At 41.4% G+C, this 26019-nt stretch overlaps 1 protein-coding gene across 2 annotated transcripts in view; it reads left to right on the plus strand.

Annotated features, from left to right (window-relative positions):
- Nucleotides 1–26019, plus strand: part of CNTNAP5 (contactin associated protein family member 5) — a 269159-nt gene that overhangs the window by 150247 nt on the left and 92893 nt on the right. For both annotated transcript variants that reach the window (XM_062607158.1, XM_062607157.1), the window contains exons 7-11: nt 133–317; nt 3486–3629; nt 15114–15378; nt 17979–18128; nt 19255–19426. In XM_062607158.1, coding sequence (XP_062463142.1) covers nt 133–317; nt 3486–3629; nt 15114–15378; nt 17979–18128; nt 19255–19426 — 916 coding nt within the window. The remainder of the gene's footprint in view (nt 1–132; nt 318–3485; nt 3630–15113; nt 15379–17978; nt 18129–19254; nt 19427–26019) is intronic.

Below are 26019 nucleotides of genomic sequence, written 5' to 3' on the forward strand. Positions count from 1 at the left end.
GGGTGTGTTTCTGATGGGTAGAGCTTCAGTTTGCATCTAGAAGCACTGTTTCGTACTCCCCTTGAGTCACCATGCTTCAGTTAAGGGCTTGGCGGTAACTCTGGTGTCTTCTCCCTGTCTCTACCCCTTCAGGGGACTCCAACCTGCACTTCAGTAACAGTCACACATCTGTCACCCTGGGCAGCCTCCTGGATGACCAGCACTGGCACTCGGTTCTCATAGAGCGCTTCAACAAGCAAGTAAACTTCACAGTGGACAAGCACACCCAGCATTTCCGAACGAAGGGAGATTCAGATCACTTGGATATTGATTATGAGGTGTGTAAAGCCCTTTAGGTTATAACCTGGGAGAAGAGGCTGAATTGGTGTAAAATGAATGTGAAGAAAATTAACCACCTTATGAGCTGTTTGTTTCAGCAAAGATCTTTTCTTTGTTTAGTAGTTCATTCCAAGACAGCTGCTTTCATAGTTAACAAACATAAGACTATGTCAGTGCAATTCTGTATATGATAGTCTCAGAAAATGGCCAGTCTGTGGACAAATACACATTAGATTATGCTTACACTTCAAATTATGGCCAAGCTTGAGCTAAACTAAAATATATACCCTGGGTTCTAGTTAAATCTTCTGGGAGCAACTGCACTTATCTGTACGGACAGGTGCTGTGTTACCATCTCCAGTATGATTTCAATTAGATCATTCTGTACCATCCCTGTGTCCAATTGACATGACCATAGGGACACCAGCTCTGAGTTGTGCTTCTATCCAGCCACCACTTGCTTGGATTACACCTCTCCATGTAGAGATAAGCAGGTAAAGACCACTGTCTTCCCATTAGGAAGACTCTGAACATGACTGTCAGGACAACCAGCTCTGATGCAGGTCCCTTCACATCTATGGTTGTAAAGCAGAGCATCCTGGTCTAGGGAGCCAGAGCAGCTCAGCTAAGGGAGAATGGAGCAGAGAAACAACCTGCCTGCCCATAAAACCTGAGGCTTGTGTGCTCCCATGTGATGAGGCCAAGGTGTGTCAGAGTGCAGTTTGTATCACTTCAGCATATTTCAGTGCTCATGGCTGATGGACAGTAAAAAAACACCTTAAAAAACTTTTATATCATCATATCTGTATGCAAGGCAGCTCCTCATCTCTCCCCCTTCTCCAATGCACACCTGCGTGCACGTTATCCATGTTCATTTTTATCCCTATGCGCTTGTCTACTGAGTCGTGCTAGCCCACAAGGCACAGGGTCATGCTTGCACAGTCAGAGCCATCACCCTGTCTGGATGTGTTGAGTTGGCATGGTTCATTGCTTAAGAGACTACAAATTTCCCCTCTGCACTTTGGATTTATTTCTCTGGAAAGGATCAATTCCCAGCATGCCCAAGGGACAAAAGCAGACAGCCCAGCAGTGGCATGTGCCTGCTTTCTGCTCTTCCCATGTTCCAGCTGAAATTCTCTTTGCATTTCACAAAGCAGGGTGGAGAGAGTGATATCTGTCCCCTGGCACTGCTCTACCAGATCATGAGCACATTTAGTAAGGATAGCACATTTGAGAGGTGAGATTCTGGAACAGCTTCAAATTGAACTTAGTAAGGGCTAAAACTGTAACTGCTTTTAAGATGGAGTTGAGAAAAAACATCTTTGAGTGATCAGCTTTCCTAATTTCAAAGTAATACAGTTCCTTGCTTCCAGATACAAGATTGATGCCAGTTAGGGAAAACTCTAGCTCCAGTGTAATTTGCAGAAAATTCTTCCAGATATTCCAAAACAGGGAACATGGTAGAGAAGATCTTCAGCTGGTATAAATCAGTAATACTGCTCACCTCCATGTCACTCAATCTTGGCTCTAGTGCTTAATTTTTCACACAATGTGTTTTCTTTCCGTTTGCGCTGAGGCAATCTTTCAATTGAACGTTACAGCAGTACAGTCTACTGAAAGTTTATCTTGGCACACTTTAGGGATTAAAGGCCTTGATGAGTAATAAAACTATTAGTTTGATAATTAAAATTATTACTAATCACAAAGGAAACTGTTTTCTTAATAATGCAGTGGCATAATTGATAGATTTTTCTTTTGGTTTTGAAACCCAGTACAGCAGGAGACTGAAAGAATAGAACATGGAAGAAGGAAAGTCCGGTGTGTTAAGGAAGAACTAATGATTCTTTCTTGAAGAAAATCATTGCCAATAAGAAAACTGAAAGTGATGTAAAGTAGGAGTCTGTTTACTCTTTATTTCTCCGAAGTGATCAATTAGTACAACTGAGATGCAAGTTCATTAAGGACTTCTTTTCAAAGAAGTGCTTTCAAAGTTATTCAGGAAGGTTTCATTTGGTTATGTATCCCAGCATGTTAGTTGGAGTGGAAGTTAAAAAATTATGAATTGCCCTTTATTTTTGTAATAATGAGCTGAGGTGAGCCGTTAGGAGTCATGACAGAGGAATAAGGCTGACCAGGTTCCCACAATAATCACTGCGTAACCAGTGTCACACAGCAGCACTTGCCCTTGCTGCAGTGGATGCTGCAGGATTGCAGCACAGCTTCTGATGTGCTGGAAGCACTGTGAAGTGTGGTGGCTGCAGGATCTCGACTTATACTGTATCACTCACTATGCTGATGGCTGCGATGGCAAAATGAACAAAAACTTAAGGTACCACAAGTAAGACTTTGCCAAAAAGGCCAATGGAGCTTATGAGAAATCTGTCATCTAAAATAATTATGCTCCAATGATTTGGGGAGGGATTTTTTTCTTGCAGTTTTTATTCTTCCAGGGCCTCCATTCAGTAACAGGCTGTAATCTGCACAATACTAACATCTTTCAGTACTCGTACAACAGCACAGCAGTTTTTTTTAAATGTGTAACCTGCATAACTTTTCCATTACACTGCTCAGTCCATGTGCATATATTGGAAAGACCAAACCACAGGGAAATTTAGGGAAAACCATTGCAAGGTGCAAATGGGGTAGTGTGTGTGTGTGATAACTACCCTCAAGTCGCTGAAACCAGAACTGTCCAGATGCATGCTTTGTGGAAAGGGGTGACTCCAGCTCAAGGCAAATCCAGTGCTCTGTGGGCGGGAAGAGTTTATTCCCCCATTGCTCAGCAGTTCCTGATCACTGTGGTCTGCTTGGTGTGTGACAACTTCCAGGCCTGTGGGGGCTATGGGCTGGAAACCATTTGAACATAACCCTGTGATTTGGGGAAGGGAAAGCTGGTGGTACTAGGTTGGTGAAGTGGTGTGTCAAGGCTCTTTAAAGTTGTTTCCAAATTAGTGAGCTGTCTGTGGCAGCAGCATTTCTCCAATAGCTGTAATGCTGTGTGGCCTGTAATTCCCCTGTTGGGCAGCCAAGCCCTTCTTTGTGCTCCAAGATGATGCTGTTAATGTGACCTGGTTCTCAGATAATATCCCAGCTGGCTGCATGGAGTGGGGCTCTGCCCTCTTGCATTTAGGGTGATAACTAAATACTGTTCTTATTCCTTCCAAAAGCTCAGTTTCGGAGGGATTCCTGTCCCAGGAAAACCAGGAACCTTTCAGAGGAAAAATTTCCATGGATGCATTGAGAACCTTTATTACAATGGAGTCAATATTATTGACCTAGCAAAAAGGCGCAAACCTCAGATCTATACTGTGGTAAGAGACAATAATGTATGCTTGCTTTTTTACTCCCATGATGTTGGTGCTGCTGGGTGCACTGAATGAGTGGAGTTCAGATTTAGTTAGCTATGGGCATAATTAGCTTGTTAAAATGATATTGCTGAGGCTAACACCAGCCAGCACTGACTGCTGTGGTGGGAGTTACTGAAAGACACATGTGGAAATCAATACATTATTCTGACTTTCCAGGTGCATTAGAATTTGTTTGGAGAAACTTTTAAATTCTTTTCCCAAGGTTAAAAATGTGTCTTTTTGGTAGCTTGATGGAATCCATAGACACTTGTTTTTTTCTGATCAACTCAAATAAAAATCTTATTTTCTGAACAAGTGTCCATCACTGTTGTGTGGTACAGTAGTAGCAAAATTTTATTCTGCTATTTGAGTTGGTATTATAGAGAAGAATAAATGTTTCTTTTAGTATTGGAAATATTTTCCATTGTGCTGCTCCTTATATTCAGTGTATTGGTAATTCTGAGAACTATTGACTTAGTACTAGTGTCTCTAAATGTGCGCTGGTGGAGGTAAAGCAAAAGGAACTATGGTCTTATCCCGCCTGCTAACATAAAACATAAATATAAATTCAAATCACAATAATGTCCTAAAATTACAGATATATTTAAACATATCATGAGCAAAATAAAGAACATTTTATTTCATAAGAAGAGGGAACAGTATACTCCCCTGCAGCCTTGATAAATTGTAAATAATTCAGTGCTTTGTTTGCCTCGTGCTTCACTCCTGCACCATGCTTTGATACATGCCTTTTGGCTAATACTGTGGAGAATGTGGAGGTGAAAGTTTACTTCTCTAGTAAAAAAAGCTTCTCTAGTTTGTAGTAATGTGTGTGAACTGACTGAAGAAGCAACCAAGCTAACCAGTCCTTCCTTTTCTCACTTTCCTTGCCTAGGGTGAGGCTGAATATACAGGGAAATGGGAAATGGGAAGGTGAGAAGTCCCACATTGTGTTGCTGGCAGTCAGAACTGCCTCAGGGATGCTCACCTAGCCTTGGACTGGAGAATTTGCTTTAATAACCTCAAGTTTGATTGTTCTGAGTCAGAACTCTAAGGCACAAATCTTACGAACTGCATTACATTGCTCTCCCCCTCAGCTTACTTTCTAACAGGAGTAAAGTGCCCTGGTCTGCTTCTTAGGTCACCAAATGGTTGTTTCGCCAGCTGGGTAACGGGAAGGCCTTCTTAAAGGGGAGAAGAAAAACTTCGTAATGCACTTTTTCTCTGAAGGATATTGTGTAGGTTAACGTGGCCACAAGCAATGAAACTGTTATCACAATACTAGATTCAGCCAATGCTAGATTGAATGTTTAGAAATCTTTCTCCTTTTGTCAATTTAAGGTAGCAGGGATGTGCCCCCATTGTTCAGTCTGCCTCACAGAACTGATGGTTTTAATGCAATAGTTTTCAAAGGCTGGCTGTTGTACTGCATTTTGGAAGATTTCCGAACTGCTATGTGCTGTGTCTGTGACACTTGTTTATGTAAAGTGCATGGAAAGGTTGCCACACTCACAAAGCCTCAGAATCTCACATGAAGATACCTTTATAGGAAACAGACCCTGTAAATCTGTTGTTTTCCAGCGTCCTTTCCATCACAGCTATTTATCTCCTCCAACAACTCTTGGGTACTTCCAGCTTTCACAGGCTGATCTCCCTCTCCCATCTTCCTGCTCTTCTCCACTCCTTAGCAATTTACTTGCTCAAATTAAAATAACTTGTTCTTACTAAATGTAGTCTTTTGTCTGCCAGACTTCTGCACTAAATGCTTTTACTCAAAGTTCATTGAGAATCTATATCCCCAGGGAGCTACGAGCTTCTCTGCTTCACACCTTTGTTGCTAAGGTTGTCTGGAGTGGAAATGTGTGAGAGGAACAGCACAGAAGAATAATTAAATATGGCAGGGACTTGGAACCACTTCTTCCAAGAATGTTGTGCACTTGTGTTCCCTCTCCACAAACAGGAGATCACCAGCAATGGTTCTGTGTTGTTAGTCCCCAAAATACCTTTGTCTCCTAACAAAAGATATTTGAGGACAAACTGGCCAATTTGGGATTAGAAAGCCTTTTTTTTTTTTTTTTCCTCCAGAAGGGAGGCAGACTTTAACACTCAGTCTCTGCTTCATTATTTGTGCCTTTGTGAATGCTGATACATACAGTCAAACTTATGGGTTTTTACACCCATTAACTTTGTTTTTTTACTGTTGACATCTTTCACACAAGCAGAAGAATGATACATCAGCTTTAAAGGTATAGATTTCCTCTTATGCAGTTCCTCATCCATATAAATAATGGTCCCAAACAAGCTGCATTTTAAATCAGAGTAAGAAACTACAGGTTGTCAATAACAGAGAACTGTACTATGTATCATACTCTTGGGTGGTAGCTGTGATTATCATTCCGCCTATTCTTTTCTGTTAACTCATTTGCAGTTGTCAGACTTCCAATAAATCCCCTGGAGAAGACATCTCTGGATAACGAGGCAGTGTGTCTCTTTGAACTGAAACTTGCCTTCAGAATTCCATTTTTATATTGCCTGATACTTAACCTTTCCATGTGGCAGCCCTATTTGGACAGGCTATTCTGTTCTGTTGGGTTTTGTGATTTGAGGTTTTTTTTTTGCCCTAGATTGTTGAGTGTGGAGAAATGACAGGGAATCTTTTATTTGCTCTCCAAAGCGATTACTGGTTTTAATTGCAAGAGGTTATGAGAAGTTAAATTTCTATAATTACTGCTCTCATGGTCATAGGGCTGGACCATTGGGAAAACTCAGAAAATGCCTTAAAATAGTAATCTAAAGATCAGCCATATTTGCTAGCTGTCTTAGCACAAAAGAAGTGCAGACTGCCCGTTATGAGAAATTGCACAGCAGTTGCGTTTTTTGGGCAAGTTGTTAGGGACAGGGAAATATGCTAGTAGGAGCCTCATTTACAAGAAGCATAAGGGGAATTGTCCTTCAGAGAAGGATATTTGACCTGTAGATATCTGTGATGGTGAAGTCCTTGTGGAAGGTCTTTTTACTTGTTAAGGGTATATGTAGATGCAGAAAGAGATGGACAAAATAGGAAGAAAAATCCATTGAGAACTGCTAAATACATCTCACTGAGGGAGTAATGAAGATAAAAATAGCTATAGCATCCTGAAAATAGCTAAAATATCCTGGCCACCAGTGTTTACTTACTGCTAGATGCAGGTGCACCTTTACAAACTTCTCTAATGTGATCTGTGGCCAAGGTCTTAAGTGTTTTTACATGTCATGAATTTGTGATGCCAAAAGAAGCAGCTGTCTAGCAGAAGAAAAATGAAGAAGTTACAAAAAAATGCTGTGTTTGGTCTTCTTAATGCTCCACCTTACTCACTCAAACTGGTGAAAACCCTATCCCGCTTTCCCTTCTATTAACTTCGACTAATAAGAATTGTGATTATATCTCCATTTTGGAATGCAAACCTTGCAGTGACTTGAGAGGAATGCAGGGTATTTGTAAAGTAGAGTTTGTCAGCTCTCAGATACGCTTGAATTTCTACGTTGGCCTGCCATGTTGAGTCTGGGAGTGACAGTTCAGCACAGTAAGGGATATGGTGACATACAAATGCATCACTGTAGTGCCTCAGGGAAATAACCAATTGCCAGCATCAAAGCACAAGGAAAGATATCTAGTGACAGGAGAATGTAAACTAATAATTCATTCTCTTTATAGAGAATCCAAACATGCTATTTTATTTGGCTGATTTGAGATACCATCATCTTGAGAAGAGTTTACCTCTCTACGCACATCTCATTGTACCAAAGTGCTATTGCAAGTGTTGATATATCTGTGAATATCAGGCTGGTAGTTTGTGAAGGCCCCTACTAGGATTTAGAGAACCAGGAGTTAGATATATCTTTCGTTGTTTGCACTGCAGATTATAAGAATCATCAATATAAAATGTTGGAACTATTTAGTGGCAACTTCCTATAGGTCTAAATTGGATTAATTTAAAACTTCTATGCAATTATTTAATGAAAGAGTGAGTCACATGCAAACTGAATTTGCTGTTCTTTAGATAAGACATATGAACTCAAATTCCAGAAATATTTGATTCCTGTAAAAAATAGAATTTCATGTTATCTTCTCTCTTCCTATCTGCTCTCTGGATCTTCAGATGAGTCTTCTTCTCATCCTAACTGCAGTGTGAAATAGTAAAAAAGTTTATACAGAATTAATTTTAAGGTCCCATTTTATTGTTGTTGAATGGTATAGCAGGCTTCTTTTGAAAGAAATTGTGTCACATCAATCAAGGTTTTGAAAGTTTAAATGTAGTTTTTCGTTTGAGTTCTCTTGGCATTGTTTACAATTCTAAAGACTTTCAGTCTGTAAATATTTAATCCAGCATGTAACTGCAATAATAAACTCCTTTTCTTGCTGTAAAAGTTTTGTGCTACAATTTTGATAGTTATGATGACCATAAGGGAAGCAAGTCTTCCAGGGAGAGAGACCATTTTTTTTAATGAGATTAGTTCACATGCGGAAAAAAAAAAAGAGACATAGTTTTGAGCAAAGAAGGTCTTTTTGAGAGTCATCAGCATTCAGCAAATTACGGGTTGGAAACAGTTGTTCAGAGTTTAATACATTATCTGGGTAGTCAAATTGAGTGAATATGATAGTTAGTACCTGCTGAGCAGAGGAGGATTTCAAGGTGGGAGGTGGTAAAGTTGTTAATCCCTGTAGGAGAGCAAGAAAGGTGGCTAATTACTGCCATAGGAGTTACCAGGGGATAAGAAAAATGAGGAAGCATGTAATTTGCTGTAAAGCCAAGGCTTAAATATCTTCAATTTTTTATTTTATTTTTTTTGAAAGGGAAAACCTTACCCAGTCACAGTTAGGACTCAAGACCCCAGAGTCTGTGAATTTCATAGCTACCCTTGATCTGGGGTTATGCTAAGATACACAGATGATCAGAATTTAAAAGAGAAAAATATAAAAAAGTGACACATGCACACAAAAATGCTCATAAGGATTGCTTTTTATGCACTTTTTTAAGGTAGATGTGGCTCTGTTTTCATAATAATAAAATAAAATCTCCTTGCAGCTGCATTTTTTTTTCCAGGTAATAAAACCTAATAAGCTGTAGATCAGTTTACCTTGAACTTGAACAAAAATTGGGTGTGGATTGTGCTAATTTTCCAGTTTGATCTAAGACACCTATCTTACCCACTGCTGTCAAGGTGAATTTGGAAGGCTGGCTTCGTTCCTGCTTGTTATTCAAGGGAGGAAGGTATACTGGGTCTGGCTGAGATGGAGTTAATTTCCCAATAGCAGCCCTTACAGTGTTACGCTTTGCTTGGTAGCTAGAAAATATTTTGGCTATTGCTGGGCAGCAATCCCACAGCATTGAGGCTTTCTCTCCAACATTTCCTCTTACCAGTAGACTGTAGTGGGCAAGATCTTGGGTGGAAACACAGCCAGGACAGCTGTTCCAAACTAACAAAAGGGATACTCCATACCATATGACGTCTGCTCAGCAATAAAAGCCAAGAGAAAGGAGGAGGGGGGACACATTCATTATTGTGACCTTTGTCTTCTGGAACAACTGCTACACATACCGAAACCCTACTTCCCACTAAGTAGCTGGACAGTAACTGCTGATGGGAAGTGCACAGTCTTTGCTTTGCTTTATTAAACTGCCTTTATCTTGACCAATGAGTTTTTTCCATCTTATTTTTTCCCTCACTTTACTGTTGAAGAGGTGAGTGATAGAGTTGGTGGGCATCAGGTGTCCAGCTAAGGTGAGCCCACCACAGAGGGAGAATGTTAAGTGATCTATATTTTTCTTTTCTTCTGGCCTTTTGTTTCCTCTTTGTCTGTCTCTTTGAGGAAAATATGTATGATTTTCCAAATTAGCTCTGTATTTAGAATTTATTTAGAATTTGTTCCGATCTTTTGTCAGCAACTCTCAGCTGTTGTTCCAAGCTTAGAGGAGGGCCACGAGGATGATCAGGGGGCTCGAGCACCTGCTGTATGAAGACAGGCTGAGAAAGTTAGGGCTTGTCATCCTGGAGAAGAGACCTCATACCTCTACTGTGTAGAGACCTCATAGCAGCCTTACAGTATCTGAAGGGGTCCTGCAAAGATGCTGGAGAGGGACTTTTCATCAGGGACTGTAGCAATAGGAAAATGAGTAATGGGTTTAAACTTAAACAGGGGAAGTTCAAGGTAGATTATAAGGAAGAAGTTCTTTATCGTGAGGGTGGTGAAGCACTGGAACAGGTTGCCCAAAGTGGTAAATGCTCCTTCCCTGGCAGTGTTCATGGCCAGGTTGGACAGAGCCTTGGGCTACATGGTCTACTGTGAGGCATCCCTGTCCACAGCAGGGATGTTGGAACTAGATGATCTTAATGTCCTTTCCAGCACAAACCATTCTATGATTCTATACGATGAAACAATAATGTACCGTTACTGTGAGCCTAAGAATGGTAAAATGCTTCACTTCTGTCCAGTGACATAGCTTAGAAGTCTGTGATAAGGAACATCCAGAAATACCTAGCCAAGCATCTTATCCCTGATTCTGTCATGATCACGTTTTAGTTTTTTCAAAGCATTCTTTTTTGTTATTTTTTTTTTCACATAGAAACATTATCTTAATATATACTGTTGTGGTTTAAGACCAGCCAGCAACTCAGAACCACACAGCCGCTTGCTCACTCCCTGTCTTCTTCCTCCCCCAGCTCTGTTGCATTTATAGCTTCATAGAATGTTTTGGGTTGGAAGGAACCTTAAAGATCACCTAGTTCCAACACTGCCATGGGCAGAGACATCTTCTTCTAGATAAGGCTGCGCAAAGCATCAGCCTGGCCTTGAGCACTTCCAGGGATGGGGCAGCCACAGCTTCTATGGTCAACCTGTTCCAGTGTCTCACAGTAAAGACCTTCTTCCTAATATGTAATCTAAACCTACCCTCTTTCAGTTTAAAGCCATTCCCCCATGTCCTATCACTACATACACTTTGTCTTTAAAGTAGAATAAGAAGTCTTTTGGAAAGATTTCACTGTTTATTAGAGAAGTCATTAATCAGTCTGGAGATGATGGACTCGGTGAAATTCTTAAATGCCACATGATAGCTGGATTTTCCAGCAGCTGGGTAGAGCTGAGCAGCTCTTTTATTTTCTCTAGGGATTACACTCTTCTTATCCCATTTCCTAGCCAATGAGCTTTTACTTTTCAGTTAAACTCGGTTCAGTTATAAAATCAAGTGTCTGCTAGAAGTCTTGTGTGTACCCTGGAGAGTTCCAGAACTGCTGCCAATTAACGCAAAACACTCCTGATCAGATACAGGTTTAGGGAGAGCTGTTTACTTTTCTGACTTAGACCCACTGGAATAATTATTTTGTGAAAAAAATTAAGGGCAAATTTAACACTCTTTGTACTGGGAACCTATCTCACTTCAGTGGATGAACATTTTTCATAGTAACCATTGTTTCTTTTCCAAATTTTCATGTTACTGTCGCTAGGAGGGTAGACACTGTTGGTCAGTGTAAGGACATCAGCAACTATTTTTGGTGCGTATTAAGCTTTTGCTCTGGGATTCTGCTTTAAGAAAGTGTTTCCTTCCTAAATGAATCAGTTGAACTGATTTAAGTTCACATGGCATCAATTGGTTTATTTAATGTTTTTTTCCCCCATTGTCCCTGCTAGTTTTTAGTTCTGACTAAAATGGGTTATAGCCTTTACCTCATGGAGGTCTCAATTCTTGAATGAGTAACAGAAGAATCCGCCTAAAAGGCAAACGTGCTTCATTTCTATCCCCCAAATGTACCTTTAATCCCATGTACATAGAAAATTGCAGCACCCCCTTTATGTGTTCCCACCTGCTTGTTCTTGTCAACTGAGAGTCACTGAGTCATTGAAGTCTCGGCAGGTTAACCATGGGAGGAGACGAGTATGTCTAGTCTGCATGTCCCCGGCATTGGTTCAGTCACTACTCTTTGCTGCTCCTGTTCCAGTATAAGACTTCTGTGTGGATCCCAGATGTCATGAATTACTAGCTAGTGTGAATGACTAGAGTAGTGCTAAATTTTTCAAGGGGTCAAAGTAATCCATAAATTTAGGTAGTGAACTAGTAGCACATGCTGAGAACCTCATGTCAGAAGCAGACAGAAATTTGACCTTACATGGTGGGCTGACCCTAACTGGACACCAGGTGCCCACCAAAGCTGCTTTGTCACTCCCCTCCTCCACTGGAGAGGGGAGAGAGACTATAATGAAAGCCTCATGGTTTGAGATAAGACCAGGGAGAGATAGCTCACCAATTACCATCACAGGCAAAAAAAGACTCAACTTGGGGAAATTAGTTTATTACCAATCAAATCAGAGTGGGATAATGACAAATAAAACCAACCCTTAGAAACATCTTCCCCCCCACCCCTCACTTCTTCCCAGGCTTAACTTTACTCTTTATTTTCTCTCCCTGAGCTGTGCATGAGGACAGGGAATGGGTGGCTGTGGTCAGTTGATCACACTTTGTTTCTGCTGCATCTTCCTCCTCAGGGGAAGACTCCTCACACACTTGCCCTGCTCCAGTGTGGGTCACTCCCACAGTAGACAGTTTCCCACGACCTACTCCAATGTGACTCCTTCCCATGGGCTTCAGTTCTTCATGAACTGCTCCAGCATGGGTCCTTTGCGTTGGTGCAGTCCTTCAGGAGCAGACTGCTCCAGTGTGGGTCCTGTGTGGGGTCACAAGTCCTGCAACAAACCTGCTCCAGTGTGGGCTCCTCTCTCTGCAGGGCCACAGGAGCTTGGTCCAGCACAGGCTTCCCATGGGTTCACAGCCTCCTCCAGGCATCGCCCTGCTCCAGAATGGGGTCCTCTATGGGCTGCAGGTAGAGATCTGCTCCACTGTGAACCTCCATGTGCTGCAGGGGCACAGCCTGCCTCACCATGGTCTGTACTGTGGGCTGGAGGGGAATCTGATCTGGTACCTGGAGCATGTCCTTCCCTCCTGCACTGACCTTGGTGTCTGCAGGGCTGTTGATATCACATATTCTCACTCCTCTCGCTGTCTGCAGTTGCATGGTTTCCCCTCACCTTTATTAATTATGTTATTCTAGAGGTGCTACCGCCACTGGTGATGGGCTTAGCCTTGGGCAGTGGTGGGTCTGTCTTGGAGCTGACTGGCATTGACTCCACTGGACCGAGGGAAAGCTTCTAGCAGCTTCTCACAGAAGACACCCCTGTAAGCCCCCTGCTACCAAAACCTTGCCACTCAAACCCAATATTTGCTATAGTGGTGCTGCAAGCAGCTGAAACTGTATTGACTACAGAAGGTCTTTACTGGCTTATTTTAAGGTCATTTGAAAGTTTTTTGCACACTGCAAACATGTTTCTTCATTTTAACATTCACCATCTCCAGCACCATTAAGTCAGTCTAGGTATAGCTTATTCTGCTGGTAGGTAAAATCTGCAATAACCTTTGAGGCAAAAATCCTATCCAAATCCTCCCCCTTGCAATGCAGTCTTGCATTTTGTTACAGCCTTACACTGCCAGTGAAGCAAATGAGATACTTGAGTGCAGACTCAGACAATATTTGAACATTCTCCAAAGCTCTGGTGTATGTATAAGATCTGTGAACTACTTACTAGTTTGTGTGGTGTTGCTGGAATCACTGTAATTGCCTAAAATTCTAAAGAAAACTTGTCATTGGCATTTTAAATGTCTAAACTTTAAAAAAAGCTCTAGATAAGGTTAATTATCTTTGTTTATATTGCTGCAGTTGGCCATCTTTCTTTTCTGTAATTTGTAATGAATTCAATTAAAAATGGAGGTGGAAATGTAATAACAAAAAGACAGACTGTGGCATCTCTTACACACGCAAAACCCATCAGGTAGTAAAAACACTTTAAATGTTGAGAAAAAATTTCCATCCTACTTCCCACCTGACTGTTCAGGTGAGTTTGGGTAAGCTTTGGATTGTATCTCAAAATTCATTCTAACATGGTATACCCATGGATACCTTTTGCCATTGCTAAATGTGATATGTTCCATTCTGCACCTAACTGGGTAGGGAAGGAATAAATAGCTTGATACAGATACATATCTATCAAGGGTTATTTCATCCAGTGATAACTCTTTCTGGCACTTTATTTATTTTCCATTTTAAAATAAAAACTAGAAAGACATTTGAAAGTGATAGGGAACAGTTCCATTAGCTGTCTGAGATTTCAGATAGGAATTCCCCAAGCACTATGCAACTTCCTACACATCCATCAAGTGCTGCTCATTATAATTATCCTGTTAGAGTGAGGTACCAGCTCTGATGAGAAGCCGTATGGTGGAAGAAGCCTTTTACTTCAATGTTTTATTAGATTCCAGTTGGTATTTTACAAAACAGCTGAGTTCAAAGCTAGCTGGCTACAACAATCTCCCAAGCGGCTTTAAAAGACGTGGCTTCTTTAGTGCGTACTAGCTTTTTCTATTACTAAGGTTTTATTTACATGGCTTGAATGACCTGGTTGAATCATCTGTAATGGTTGAACAAAACAGTGATTTTTTCTACAAATTTCAGGGATACATGCTGGTACAGATTCTGCTGACTGCTTTGAGTAAATGTGCTCTTCTTCTGGGCACATATCATCATTGATTTTAGGGCTAGATAACTGAGGTAATCAACTGTGTTTGTCATTGAAAAGATGTTAGATTTCACCACACTTTCTGTGTATGTAATCTTTTAATAATTCCTCAAAATGCCACATGGAAACCATGGGACCTAGCACTGGGCAGGAAATCTCACTATTATTTCATCCAAGTACTGTATTCAAGTGACTTTCTTTGAGTTTCCTTATGAATTCTGAGGTAATTTCAGAATAATTGTTTTTAATTATTTGCATTAGTATTGAGTGGACTTTTGTTATCTGTAGTAGCACAAGGCTGTGTCACTCTGGGTAAAAGAAAACGAGTACTTCTTCCACAAGTTTTATATTGAGTATTTGAAATAAACCCAGGAAATTTGCTTCATGGTTTGCCCCACGTAGTAGATTCAAGTAGATGAGGAAGTTTTTACTTTTAAAGTTATGTTGCATTGGTGTAAATGGAAAAAAAGAAACAACAACAAACCACAAAAACCTGTCAGTAACAGCTGCCTTTTGGCTTATATTTCAAAGAAATCAGTGCATAGCCAATGCAGAACTTTAGTATCACATCTTGTGGACTTACTGTTCCTTCGGTGTCGCTTCCTGAAGTCAGCATAGATCCAAATGAGTTTGATTCTCTTGACATAAAGCTGAACTTGAGATGGAATGGGAGGTTTTGGAAAACACAAAGTAGATGTTGCCATGTTGAGATGGTCTGACTTGATAAGGGATATTATTCCAGCCTTGAGTGCCATTAGGCACTGAAGTTTATTTAACTATGGATGTTTTGGGATGACCAAAAAAAATAAGTCAGGTTTATTATATTTGATTTCTATTATTTGCAGGGGAATGTGACATTTGCTTGCTCAGAACCACAAATTGTTCCTATCACCTTTCTCAGCAACAGTCAAAGCTACTTGCTACTACCTGGCACTCCTCAAATTGATGGTTTGTCGGTCAGCTTCCAGTTTCGAACATGGAATAAAGATGGTTTACTTCTGTACACTGAATTGTCTGAAAATTCAGGACCTCTCTTGATTTACCTCCGTGGTGGGAGATTGACACTACTTATTCAGAAGGGGACAGAGAACCCAGTGGAAATCACTGAAGGTACTTATTTTTTTGCTTATGCTCATCTGCTCTCTTTAAAATGCAAAGGTCCAACCCCATAGGATGAAAGGATGGTGAAATAAGGAAGCACCCAATATGCCTTTCTCTTTTCAAATCTTCTCTTGCTTTCCAGTGGTAGAACCATTCTGTGCAGCTTAAGATAGATCTAAGCATGGAAAATTGGCATCCTGAGATCTCCAGATGCAGTCTACCTGACAATCAGCTCAGCCTCTGTGTTCTTAAACAGACACATTAAATTTTCTTTGATCAGCTCACATGAAGACCTTGCTGTCTCCTGTCCTGAGATTGTCTGAAGTCAGCTGGGAGCCAGCAAAGCTGTTGCACCATTTCCCAGTACAAGTGAAGGCAGACTCAGGGCTGATTTTCTTCCACTTAGTTTTACATTCTCCCTCTATGCTATGCTCAGAAGTAGGACTAACCGTGGGCTTCCTCTCCTCACACTCCCTCAATTGGTCTCCTTAGCCACTTTGCATATGGCTTTGTGCAGTGCACCTGGTGGGATGCAAGAGGATGAAATGGGGTTGCTTCTCTGACTTAAAATTCAAGGGAAATTGTTTGTAACCACTTACCAGAACAGCTATGCATTCAGTCCCAGAGACAAGAGGGAAACAATTTCAGACTGTACAACAGAGGCAGGACCAGAGTGCCCCAGCTGCCATTTGAGTGTGACCTATATAAGCTATGCTGGTGTCCCAAACAGAAATGTTCTTAGCCCAGGGATTCTGTGCTTCCCTTCCTGCTATGCAACCATGATGGGTGGGAGACTGGGAAATTAATTTTCTTCATAGGTTGAATACCTGTTTTGCAAAGGTGGGTGAGTAATAGACTGATGGAACTCAGATGGAACTAAATAATAACGGTATTTTCTAAAAGAGCAACTGTTTAAAAATATGTAATATTAGAATATTCCCAGTGCAGGCTAAAAGAGGGCAGATGTGTCTATTAAAAGAAGCAGAGGTAAAATCTGAAAGAGTTGTCAAAGCAGAGCTGTTCTGTGTGCATGTTTCATTTCTCTTTATGATAGAAAATGAGGCAGTCCTGCATCTATCCTTATATGTGAAGGTTGCTACAGCCTTAGCTTCCTGCAACTGAATGCTGAAACTCAGTTTCCAGCTTCTATTGCAGTCAAATTGTTGACAAAGCTGAGACAATGTCAATATTTAGATGGGTGTATTCGGTTTTATGTAGTTCTGAAATCATGAATCTGAGCCCAGCCTTTGTGCTATCCAGAACATTGCTAAACAGCCTACTTACATACGGAAAATATGCAGAAATTGCAAGTGCTGTGCTCGGCAGATGTCAGGTACTGACAATAAAGTCATGCTTGCTCAAGAATAGACCTATTTTTGCCCCAAATGGGACCTATTTTGTTTTGACATCTTTTCAAACTTCAACAACATATTTCACTTCAAAATGGACTTGTTCTAGTTGAAAAATAATCCAGTTTTGATGGGAAGCCAGCCTCTTATTCTATGGAAATTGTGAATGCATTAACAGACATTACTGTCAAAATTGTCTCATTTTCAAATTCATAATGAAATGGCTTTTCATACGTGTAACACCCACATTTTTTTTAAATTTTGTTTTGAACTGTTCTCACACCTCTTTGTGTCTCTAAGTGATCGTTTGCTTCTTCTGAAAGCTACATTACTGAAAAATATTCCATTAGGGAGGGGAGTAAATACTAGTTATCTGTGCCTGATCTCGGTGACTCCAGCCTGACGGTAGCTATTTTGAACTGGAATTATGTTACTTTTGATCTGCACCACAGTGTGTGAGCTCAGAAGCTTGCCCACTGATTTTCGTGACTGTCAGAACAGAGAATGAGGTGTTTCTTTGCAGCAACACTGATTTTCAGAATAAGGAAACAAAAAGGTTATTTCCCACTTTGCACAAGTGTCTAGAAGAGAAAGAGGCTACCCAGTACCATAATCTCTCATGTACGTTGTTAAATTCCTGGTCAGAGCATCAATCCCAGCTCTCACAAGACCCATGTCAAAATCCAATATAGAAAGGCTTTGGTACATCTGTCAATAAGACTGTGTGCTAACTTAGCACTCAAGGGTTTTAAGAAAAACAAATCCTACTGATACCCACTGGAATTTGTCAGGTTTCATACTGGAGCCTGAGGTGGGGTATGGCTATCTCATCGAGCCTAATCCTCTGCAATCTCAGGCATGTGTTTAATATCAGAAACATAGCAGACATCTTCTCTGTGAACTCCTGTGAGCTACAAGCATGTCCCAGCAGACTGAAGATAGACATAAACACCCACAAAATGGTAATAATGTGCTACCAGAAAGATGAAGGGCCTGGCTAGCTTGATGCAATACCAGAAGCAGTTTAGATTAAAATGTGAGGTGACCCACTTAAATCCTTTCAAAAGCTTTCACTTTCTTGGGCCTTTCCTTCTATGCCAGTTTGTTTCCAGAGGTAATGAGTTCTTTTCAGCTGCCAGTTCTCCCTTTTTTGGGGGTTAAATGCACATTTGTGTTTACGAGTTGGAAGCAAAAGGAGGTTTGAAGAAAACAGTTATCTCTGCACCTCTTTCTTCACTCTTAGTACTTTTTTTTTGCCAGGCACCAATCTCCACGATGGCCTTTGGCATTCCGTTAACATCAATGCCCGAAGACATCGCATTACCCTGACACTGGATAACAACGCTGCCACTGCTAGCCATGCAACCACTGCCTCAAGGATCTACTCTGGGAACAGCTACTATTTTGGAGGTAGGTTGTTTCAGACAGATGCAGGACAGGTTTTCATGATGCAGATCCTCAAGTGCCTCACCACTGAGGTCTTCCCAGGTGCACTCTGTTTGCAGCTAAGAGTAAATGTTGTAATACTAATTTTAGAATCTCTATGGAGCTGCAAGTCATACAGCACTGTGGGAAGGTAGAAAGGTTTTGGTCAACCCTGACAGAGGGAGAATGAACGGAACTGCTAGCAAAGCTGTAGAAATGGACTACTGGTACTGGGGTACCAATGGGTACCTACATCTAGCTGGCAAAACATACAACAGTTAGCTGTATTAGCCACAAATGTTTTTTTCTAGTTAAAAGTCTTGAGGACTATTAGTATTATTATATTCCTGTAGATATCACTGTACTGATCAGGCTCAGTGACTTTAAACTCTGAGCTTATTGACATATGGCTCAGATCTACAAAGATATTTATGTACTCTGCTCACATGGAGATGAATGTAGATTTGGCTCAATTTTGAAAATTGAAAGAACAGTCTTGTAAAATACTACCTTCTGCTTTTTGCAGTGCAAGCATTAATTTAGATAAAGGGAGTGCCATCAAATATCTTTTTATCTAATAGATTTCTGTGTAGCACTTACCATGGTGAGTCTCTGGTCTCAGTGAACCCTCTGGATACAGCACTAAGTGAGGATGCACAGGAAGCTTTGAATCTGAAAGCTGGCCAAATGCTGAAGAAGATCAGATACAAATGGTTTTCCTGCTTACTGTCCACAGAATTTCATCCATTTACTGTGTACATTTCTTCAGCAGCAGAATTTAACTCATAATGATTTTACAATTTGCACAGCTTTTTTAGTGGGATTCAGTTGCTATCAATTGTCGAGTTTAAAGACAACAGAAAAAAAACCCATATTTTGATAAGCATACACGAAACCTCATGCTCTGATATTTCCAGTGGCTGGATGCTCTCTTTTTTCCCCTCTCTTTTTTTTCTTTTCTTTCTTACAGAAGGATTTATAACAGAGAAGGCTGTGTAGCATAAGGAATGAAAGCACTTGGAATAATTAGTCTCTGAGTTTTTGCATCAGGAAATCCCAGCAGAAATAGATGAACATTCCAATATTATTGTCTTTTCTCTTTTTCCCACAGGGTGCCCTGACAATTTCACCGATTCCCAATGTTTAAATCCCATTACCGATTTTCAAGGCTGTATGAGGCTCATCTTTATTGATAACCAGCCCAAGGACCTCATTTTAGTTCAGCAAGGCTCTTTAGGGAATTTTAGTGATTTACACATTGATCTGTGTGGCATCAAAGACAGGTAATTATTGGTTCCTCTTTCTTGTATTTGTTACTTCTTTCATCCTAGTGGTTTATAAATAACAGGTTGCATTAAGTGAATTTTCTGATCTGCCAACATTACAGATATTAGTTATAATAGAGCTACTAATAGAAAATATTACAGCAAAGATAGGAGGACTGGAGGGGAAATGGTTTCAATTACATGAGGCTCTCTTCAGACTGACTTGTAGGAAATAGAGTATGCAAATTCAGTCAAACTACAGATCAGTGAAAAGATTAAATTTTATGCATAAACAACATCTGATTGCTTTGAAGTTTTAGAGGAAATGAAAGAGAAGGAAAAATTATTTGATTCATCAGAATGTGTCATCCCCCTAATATATTAGCTATTTTCACTTAAGTAGATCATTTGCAATTTTTCTTGTTAGCCATTACAGCACAGCATGTTTATAATGATGATATGGTACACCTCACACAGCATAGTGCCCATTCAGTGGGACAATATAATGATGAAATGCCTGTATCTACCAGAGACACAGTTTAAATACTGATCTGAATCCCTCCTAAGCTAAAAGCTGACAGGAAACCCAGATTTTCTCATAAAGACTAGAGAAGGAATAACCTTCTTCTTAAGTATTTCATAATTTCTTCTTTGCTTCCTATGGATTTTTAGAGTCTAAATATTTCTGAATTATTTCAGCAAATGTTTACTTTAAAGTTAGCACATGGAATAACAGGTTCTGATATTGGTTTTGGGCTGGGCTTTAGGGTTGTTTTGGTTTTGGTTTTTGGTTTTTTTTTAAATCTAGCTAAGTTCTGAAAATGAAATAGCTGGAAATTTCATGTGCTTCAGATACTTAAGGAAGTTGTAAGGATATTTAGGAAATTAATTAGGAGCTTATGCATTTACATATTTCTTTGGATGTTGCTTAGAGAAGAGGAATGGAAGGCTGTTCTCCATTATTTACTGTAGGAGGATCAGCTGTCTCGCACTGCAGTCTTTTGAAAACTGGACAAAACTCCTGTTATCTGAGACCTGTCTACTCATTTTTCTATGTTCATGTTTGTTAGCAGGTATAGAGAAAATGCCTTCTCTGCTATAAAACATTCTTCCATGTTTAATGAAGACTGAATTCAGGGGGATATGAATTTCAGTTGATATGCCTGAAATGATAGACAGAATTGATAGATGTAGCTGGTTTAATGAGAGGACGCAAACTGTAAATTTTTGTGAGAATTAAGAGAAAGAATTCTGCCGTTTTCTTGGAAAAACAATTTTTTTAAGATAAAGAGGACCATTCAAAGGCAACTTGTGTATTTGTGTGTTGAAAAAGAAGAGAACTTTTCTGGTATAACGCAGAGGCCCCATGGGGGGTCTCGAGTGCTTATATTGCTCGGGCTACAGCATAAATATGTGGTACCACAGTGTCTTTCTCATCTTCAGTATCTCAAAGACAACAAGCATGAGGCTGTGATCATAGCATACAATTACTTAGGGCAGGGATCCAAACATAGTAAGAATGGTGGCACTTTATACAGGCATTGCCTTGAAAATATCATTTTCAAGGGCCATATCAGGGTTGGAAAGCAGAGGAGGTACAAGCTCCAAACGTATCAGGGTTGGAAATGACCTCAAGATCATTTAGTTCCAATTCCCCTGCCACGGGCAGGGACACCTCACACTAAACCATGTCACCCAAGGCTTTGTCCAACCTGGCCTTGAACACCTTGAACAAGCATTCACAGCTTCCTTGGGCAACCTATTCCAGTGCCTCACCACCCTTACACTAAAGAACTTCCTCCTTTCCAATCTAAACTTCCCCTGTTTTAAGTTTGAACCCATTACCCCTTGTCCTGTTGTTAAGGTCCCTAATGAAGAATCCCTCTCCAGCATCCCTATAGGCCCCCTTCAGATAGTGGAAGGCTGCTATGAGGTCTCCATGTGGCCTTCTCTTCTCCAGGCTGAACAGCCCCAGCTTCCTCAGCCTGTCTTCATACGGGAGGTGCTCCAGTCCCCTGATCATCCTCGTGGCCCTTCTCTGGATTTGTTCCAACAGTTCCATGTCCTTTTTATGTTGAGGACACCAGAACTGCACACAATACTCCAAGTGAGGTCTCACGAGAGCAGAGTAGAGGGGCAGGATCACCTCTTTCAACCTGCTGGTCGTGCTTCTTTTGATGCAGCCCAGGATACGGTTGACTTTCTGGGCTGCGAGTGCACACTACTGGCTCATGTTCAGTTTCTCATCAACCAACACCCCCCAGGTCCTTCTCTGAATCTCTTCTTTGCCTAACCTGTAGCTGTGCCTGGGATTGCTCTGACCCAGGTGTAGGACCTTGCACTTGGCATGGTTAAACATCATGAGGTTGATATTGTCCCACCTCACAAGTGTGTCAAGGTCCCTCTGGATGGCATTCCTTCCCTCCAGCGTATCAACCGAACCACGCAGCTTGGTGTCATCGGCAAACTTGCTGAGGGCGCACTCAATCCCACTCTCCATGTCAGCGACAAAGATGTTAAGACTGGTCCCAACACCGATCCCTGAGAGACATCACTCGTTACTGGTCTCCAGCCGGACATTGAGCCATTGACCACAACTCTTTGTGTGCGGCCATCCAGCCAGTTCTTTATCCACCCAGTGGTCCATCCATCAAATTGACGCCTCTCCAATTTAGAGACAAGGATGTCATGTGGGACAGTGTCGAATGCTTTGCACAAGTCCAGGTAGATGACGTCAACTGCTGTACCTCTGTCCATTAGTTCCACATACCCATCATAGAAGGCCACCAAATTGGTCAGGCAGGTTTTCCCCTTAGTGAAGCCATGCTGGCTGTCACCAAGCACCTCATTGTTTTTCATGTGCCTTAGCATGCCTTCCAGGAGAATCTGCTCCAAGATTTTGCCAGGCACAGAGGTGAGACTGACTGGTCTGTAATTCCCTGGGTCATCCATTTTCCCTTTCTTGAAAATGGGGGTTATATTTCCCTTTTTCCAGTCATCGGGAACTTCACCTGACTGCCATGATTTCTCAAATATGATGGCCAGCGGCTTCGCAACTTCATTTGCCAGCTCCTTCAGGACCCACAGATGGATTTCATCAGGTCCTGTGGACTTGTGCATGTTCATGCTCTTAAGATGGTCCTGAATCAGATCCTTTCCTACAGTGGGCTTAAAGTCTTCATTCTCACAGTCCCTGCATCTGCCTTTCAAGACTTGGGTGGTGTGGTCAGAGCCCTTGCCAGTGAAGACCGAGGCAAAGAAGTCATTCAGAACCTCAGCCTTCTCCAAATCCAAGGTATTCAGTTCTCCTTATAGCTTCCAGAGAGGGTCCACATTGTCCCTAGTCTGTCTTTTATTTGCAATGTACCTATAGAATCCATTCCTGTTATCTTTCACATCCATAGCCAAGTTTAATTCTAACTGGGCCTTAGCTTTCCTAACCTGGTCCCTAGCTTTCCGGACAGCATCCCTGTATCCTTCCCAGGCCACCTGTACTTGCTTCCACCTATTATAAGCCTCATTTTTAACCTGTAAGTTTCCTCAGCAGCTCCTTATTCATCCAAGGAGGTCTCGTGGCCCTCCTGCTGCACTTTCTTCTAGTCGGGATGCAACACTCCTGAGTTTATAGTAGGTTATCCTTGAATATCAACCAAGAGTCTTGGGCCCCCCTGCCCTCTAGGGTTATATCCCATGAACCATTACTAAACAGGCTCCTGAAGAGGCCAAAGTCTGCTCTTTTGAAGTCCAGAGCAGTGAGCTTGCTGCACGCTCTTCTCACTGTCCTGAGGATCTCGAACTTGACCATCTCATGGTCGCTACAACCAAGGCTGCCCTGGAGCGTCACATTTCTGAGTCCTTCTCTGCTGGTGAGCACAAGGTCAAGTACGGCACCTCTCCTTGTCGGCTCCTCTATTACATGCAGAAGGAAGTTGTCTTCTACACAATAGAGGAACCTCCTGGATTGCTTGTGCCGGGCCGTACTGTTCTTCCAACAGATATCAGGGTGGTTGAAGTCACCCATGAGAACAAGGGCCTGCTTTTCCTATCTGTCTATGGAGTGCTTCATCCGCAGGTTCTCCTTGATCAGGTGGTCTGTAACAGATCCCCACAGTAATGTCTCCCGTAGCTATATTCCCTTTAACCCTGACCCACAAACTCTCTGTGGACTGCTCACCTGTCCCCAGACAGAGTTGCATACTCTCCAGCCTATCCCTAACATAAAGGGCAACTCCCCCTCCCCACCTGCCAGGCCTGCCTTTTTTAAAGAGCCTGTAACCTTCCGTTCCAAAACTCCAGTCATAGGAGCCATCCCACCATGTTTCAGTGATACCTATTATATCATATCCCTGTAGACGTGCGCACACTTCTCTAATTCCTCCTGTTTGTTCCCTATACTACAGGCATTTGTATATCACACATGTAAGAATTATATGTGATCTGGTCAAGACTAAAGCACTCTCTTCTGATGTGGTTCTCTGGACAGCATTAAATTTCTGTGGCTGCACTATATGATCTATGTAGATCTATAGTAGTTATGATAGATGGTGTCCTGGTTTCAGCTAGGATAGAATTAATTTTCTTCCTAGTAACTGGTATAACACTGTGTTCTAGGTTTAGTCTGAGTATAACGCTGATAACACACCAATGTTTTAGTTCTTGCTCAGATAAACTGGGTTTTAGAGAGAGAATATAGTTGTGTAAGCATATTATATATGCACACCTTCAAATGCACACCCCCTCCCCAGGGTTCCTGCTATAAAGCGTTGAGCCTCTTAATTTAAGTAGGGGTCACCCAGCTCTTGTCCTGGTTGAGTGGCCAGATCAGGATGTATCTGTAAGAACTGGGATTAACAGATAACACACAGAAAACTCATGACTTCTGTGCTTTCAGTCTGAGTTGAACGCAGCAAAATGTCCTGATGATGGAGGAAGGTTAGTTAGCACCATCTCCTATTAAGTGATTGTTTCTAGCCCTCAGCTGCAGTGCCGTCTTCACTGATGTTCCTACTGCTGCATATGAGGTCATCTCTGATTTACCATTTCTTTGTACACTACCTGCAGGTTGTCTTTAGGTGACACATCCTGCACAAGGAAAGGCATCCCCAGTCTTTTCATATCAGAGCTATATCTGTTCCGCAAGCCCTACTAAGTACCGCCTTATTTCCTTCTTCACCTCCTTCAAGACAAAGCTGTTCTTGCATTATTTTCCCAATGCCCTGCGGAACATGAAAGTAGAATCTGTAGGAGGAAGCAATTTTTATCACAGCAGTGCTTGTGTAGGACTCTTGGCATTATCCCCACTGCCTGCCTACTGTTAATCAAGCTAATTATTTTATTTTATTTTTTATTTGTAGTGCATATATTTGTTGTGGTTGTCCAAATATACAGATTGCTCAGTCTGTTTGAGGATTTTGCAAAGTGTGGTGCTTACTTTGTTCCTGTTGCGAAGTATTAGTGGTCATAGCTGCCTGCAATGCAGTTTTCCCCATTCTAATGAGAGGTAAAGGAAAAATTACATGATGTGTTGCTAAGCTATAGAGGTCTGTTCCATATTGAAAAGGAAGTAGATTTCATTTCATCCCTCTTTGTTGTTGCCTTTTCAGGATTTCATGTTGGTTAAAAGTGCAGGTGCACATCAGAGGTTGTTTGCTTTACACCGAGTTAATGTCAGAAAACACAGCTTCTTACAGCATGCTGGCATTCCCCCTCTATGGCATGGTGCAGAGCAGAAAGTAACAAAGCAGAGATGTCTGGATGCTTCTCACAGGTGCTTTAAGTCAGAAGGGATTCACTCCCATCTCTTGAGTTCCACTATGTCTCCGGCTTTAAGTGTATGGCCAGGCTCCCTGTCCTTTACCTGCAGGTAGTGTGTTAGGGAAAAAGACCATCCCCAGTACTTCTGGTTTAGAGGAGAAAAAACCAAAACCACCAGGGATTTATTTTTCCTAATGGTGTTTTCACTTATGTATGTCCCTCCTCAGTATGTTACAGTGTTTTCAAACCCTGTCAAATAGCCTCCTGAAAATAGGTTAGGGATATCAAGAAGGATTACAGAGCCCTGGGAGCAGTGTTAAAGGACTCTGGAGTGAAGATAGTTTTTTCAGCAATCCCCTCAGTCAAAGGGAGGGGTTTTGAAAAGGTCAGTCAAATCTGCCAAATCAACAAATGGTTGCAGGGTCCATGGGGCTTACTTTGAGAAATCTGGTCTACTGGTGGCTGAGGGGGTCCATCTGTCAGAGGAAAGGAAAAGCATCACTCAGCAGGGTAAGAAATGACAGCTCCATCTAGTGCAGCAGCCAGTTGGGCAGTGTGGAGCAGAGTTCTTTCAGTCTTAACACTGATGAAAGGCACAAGATTGATGCCAGTGCTTCCCTTCCCTGGCTACTGTGTGTGTGTGGAGAATTGAGGGTTGAGTCTATTTTGCCTTCTTAAACTGACAAATCCTAACCTGTTTCTTCAGGACAGTGGTAACAAAGTATTGGTTTCTGTAGTGCTAATAATGTTTCTCTGTCCTGAAGTTTATTCAATACTGTGATGGGCCATAAACTCAGATCAGTTGAGGTTTTTCTTCGTGAGACATCTTCTCTTGGCTTAGAAGGGAAACATGCTTG

This window comes from Pezoporus occidentalis, unplaced genomic scaffold, assembly GCF_034315485.1.
Source record: "Pezoporus occidentalis ecotype Australia unplaced genomic scaffold, CSIRO_AGI_Poc_V1 ctg12, whole genome shotgun sequence".
In the NCBI taxonomy this organism is placed as follows: Eukaryota; Metazoa; Chordata; class Aves; order Psittaciformes; family Psittacidae; genus Pezoporus; species Pezoporus occidentalis.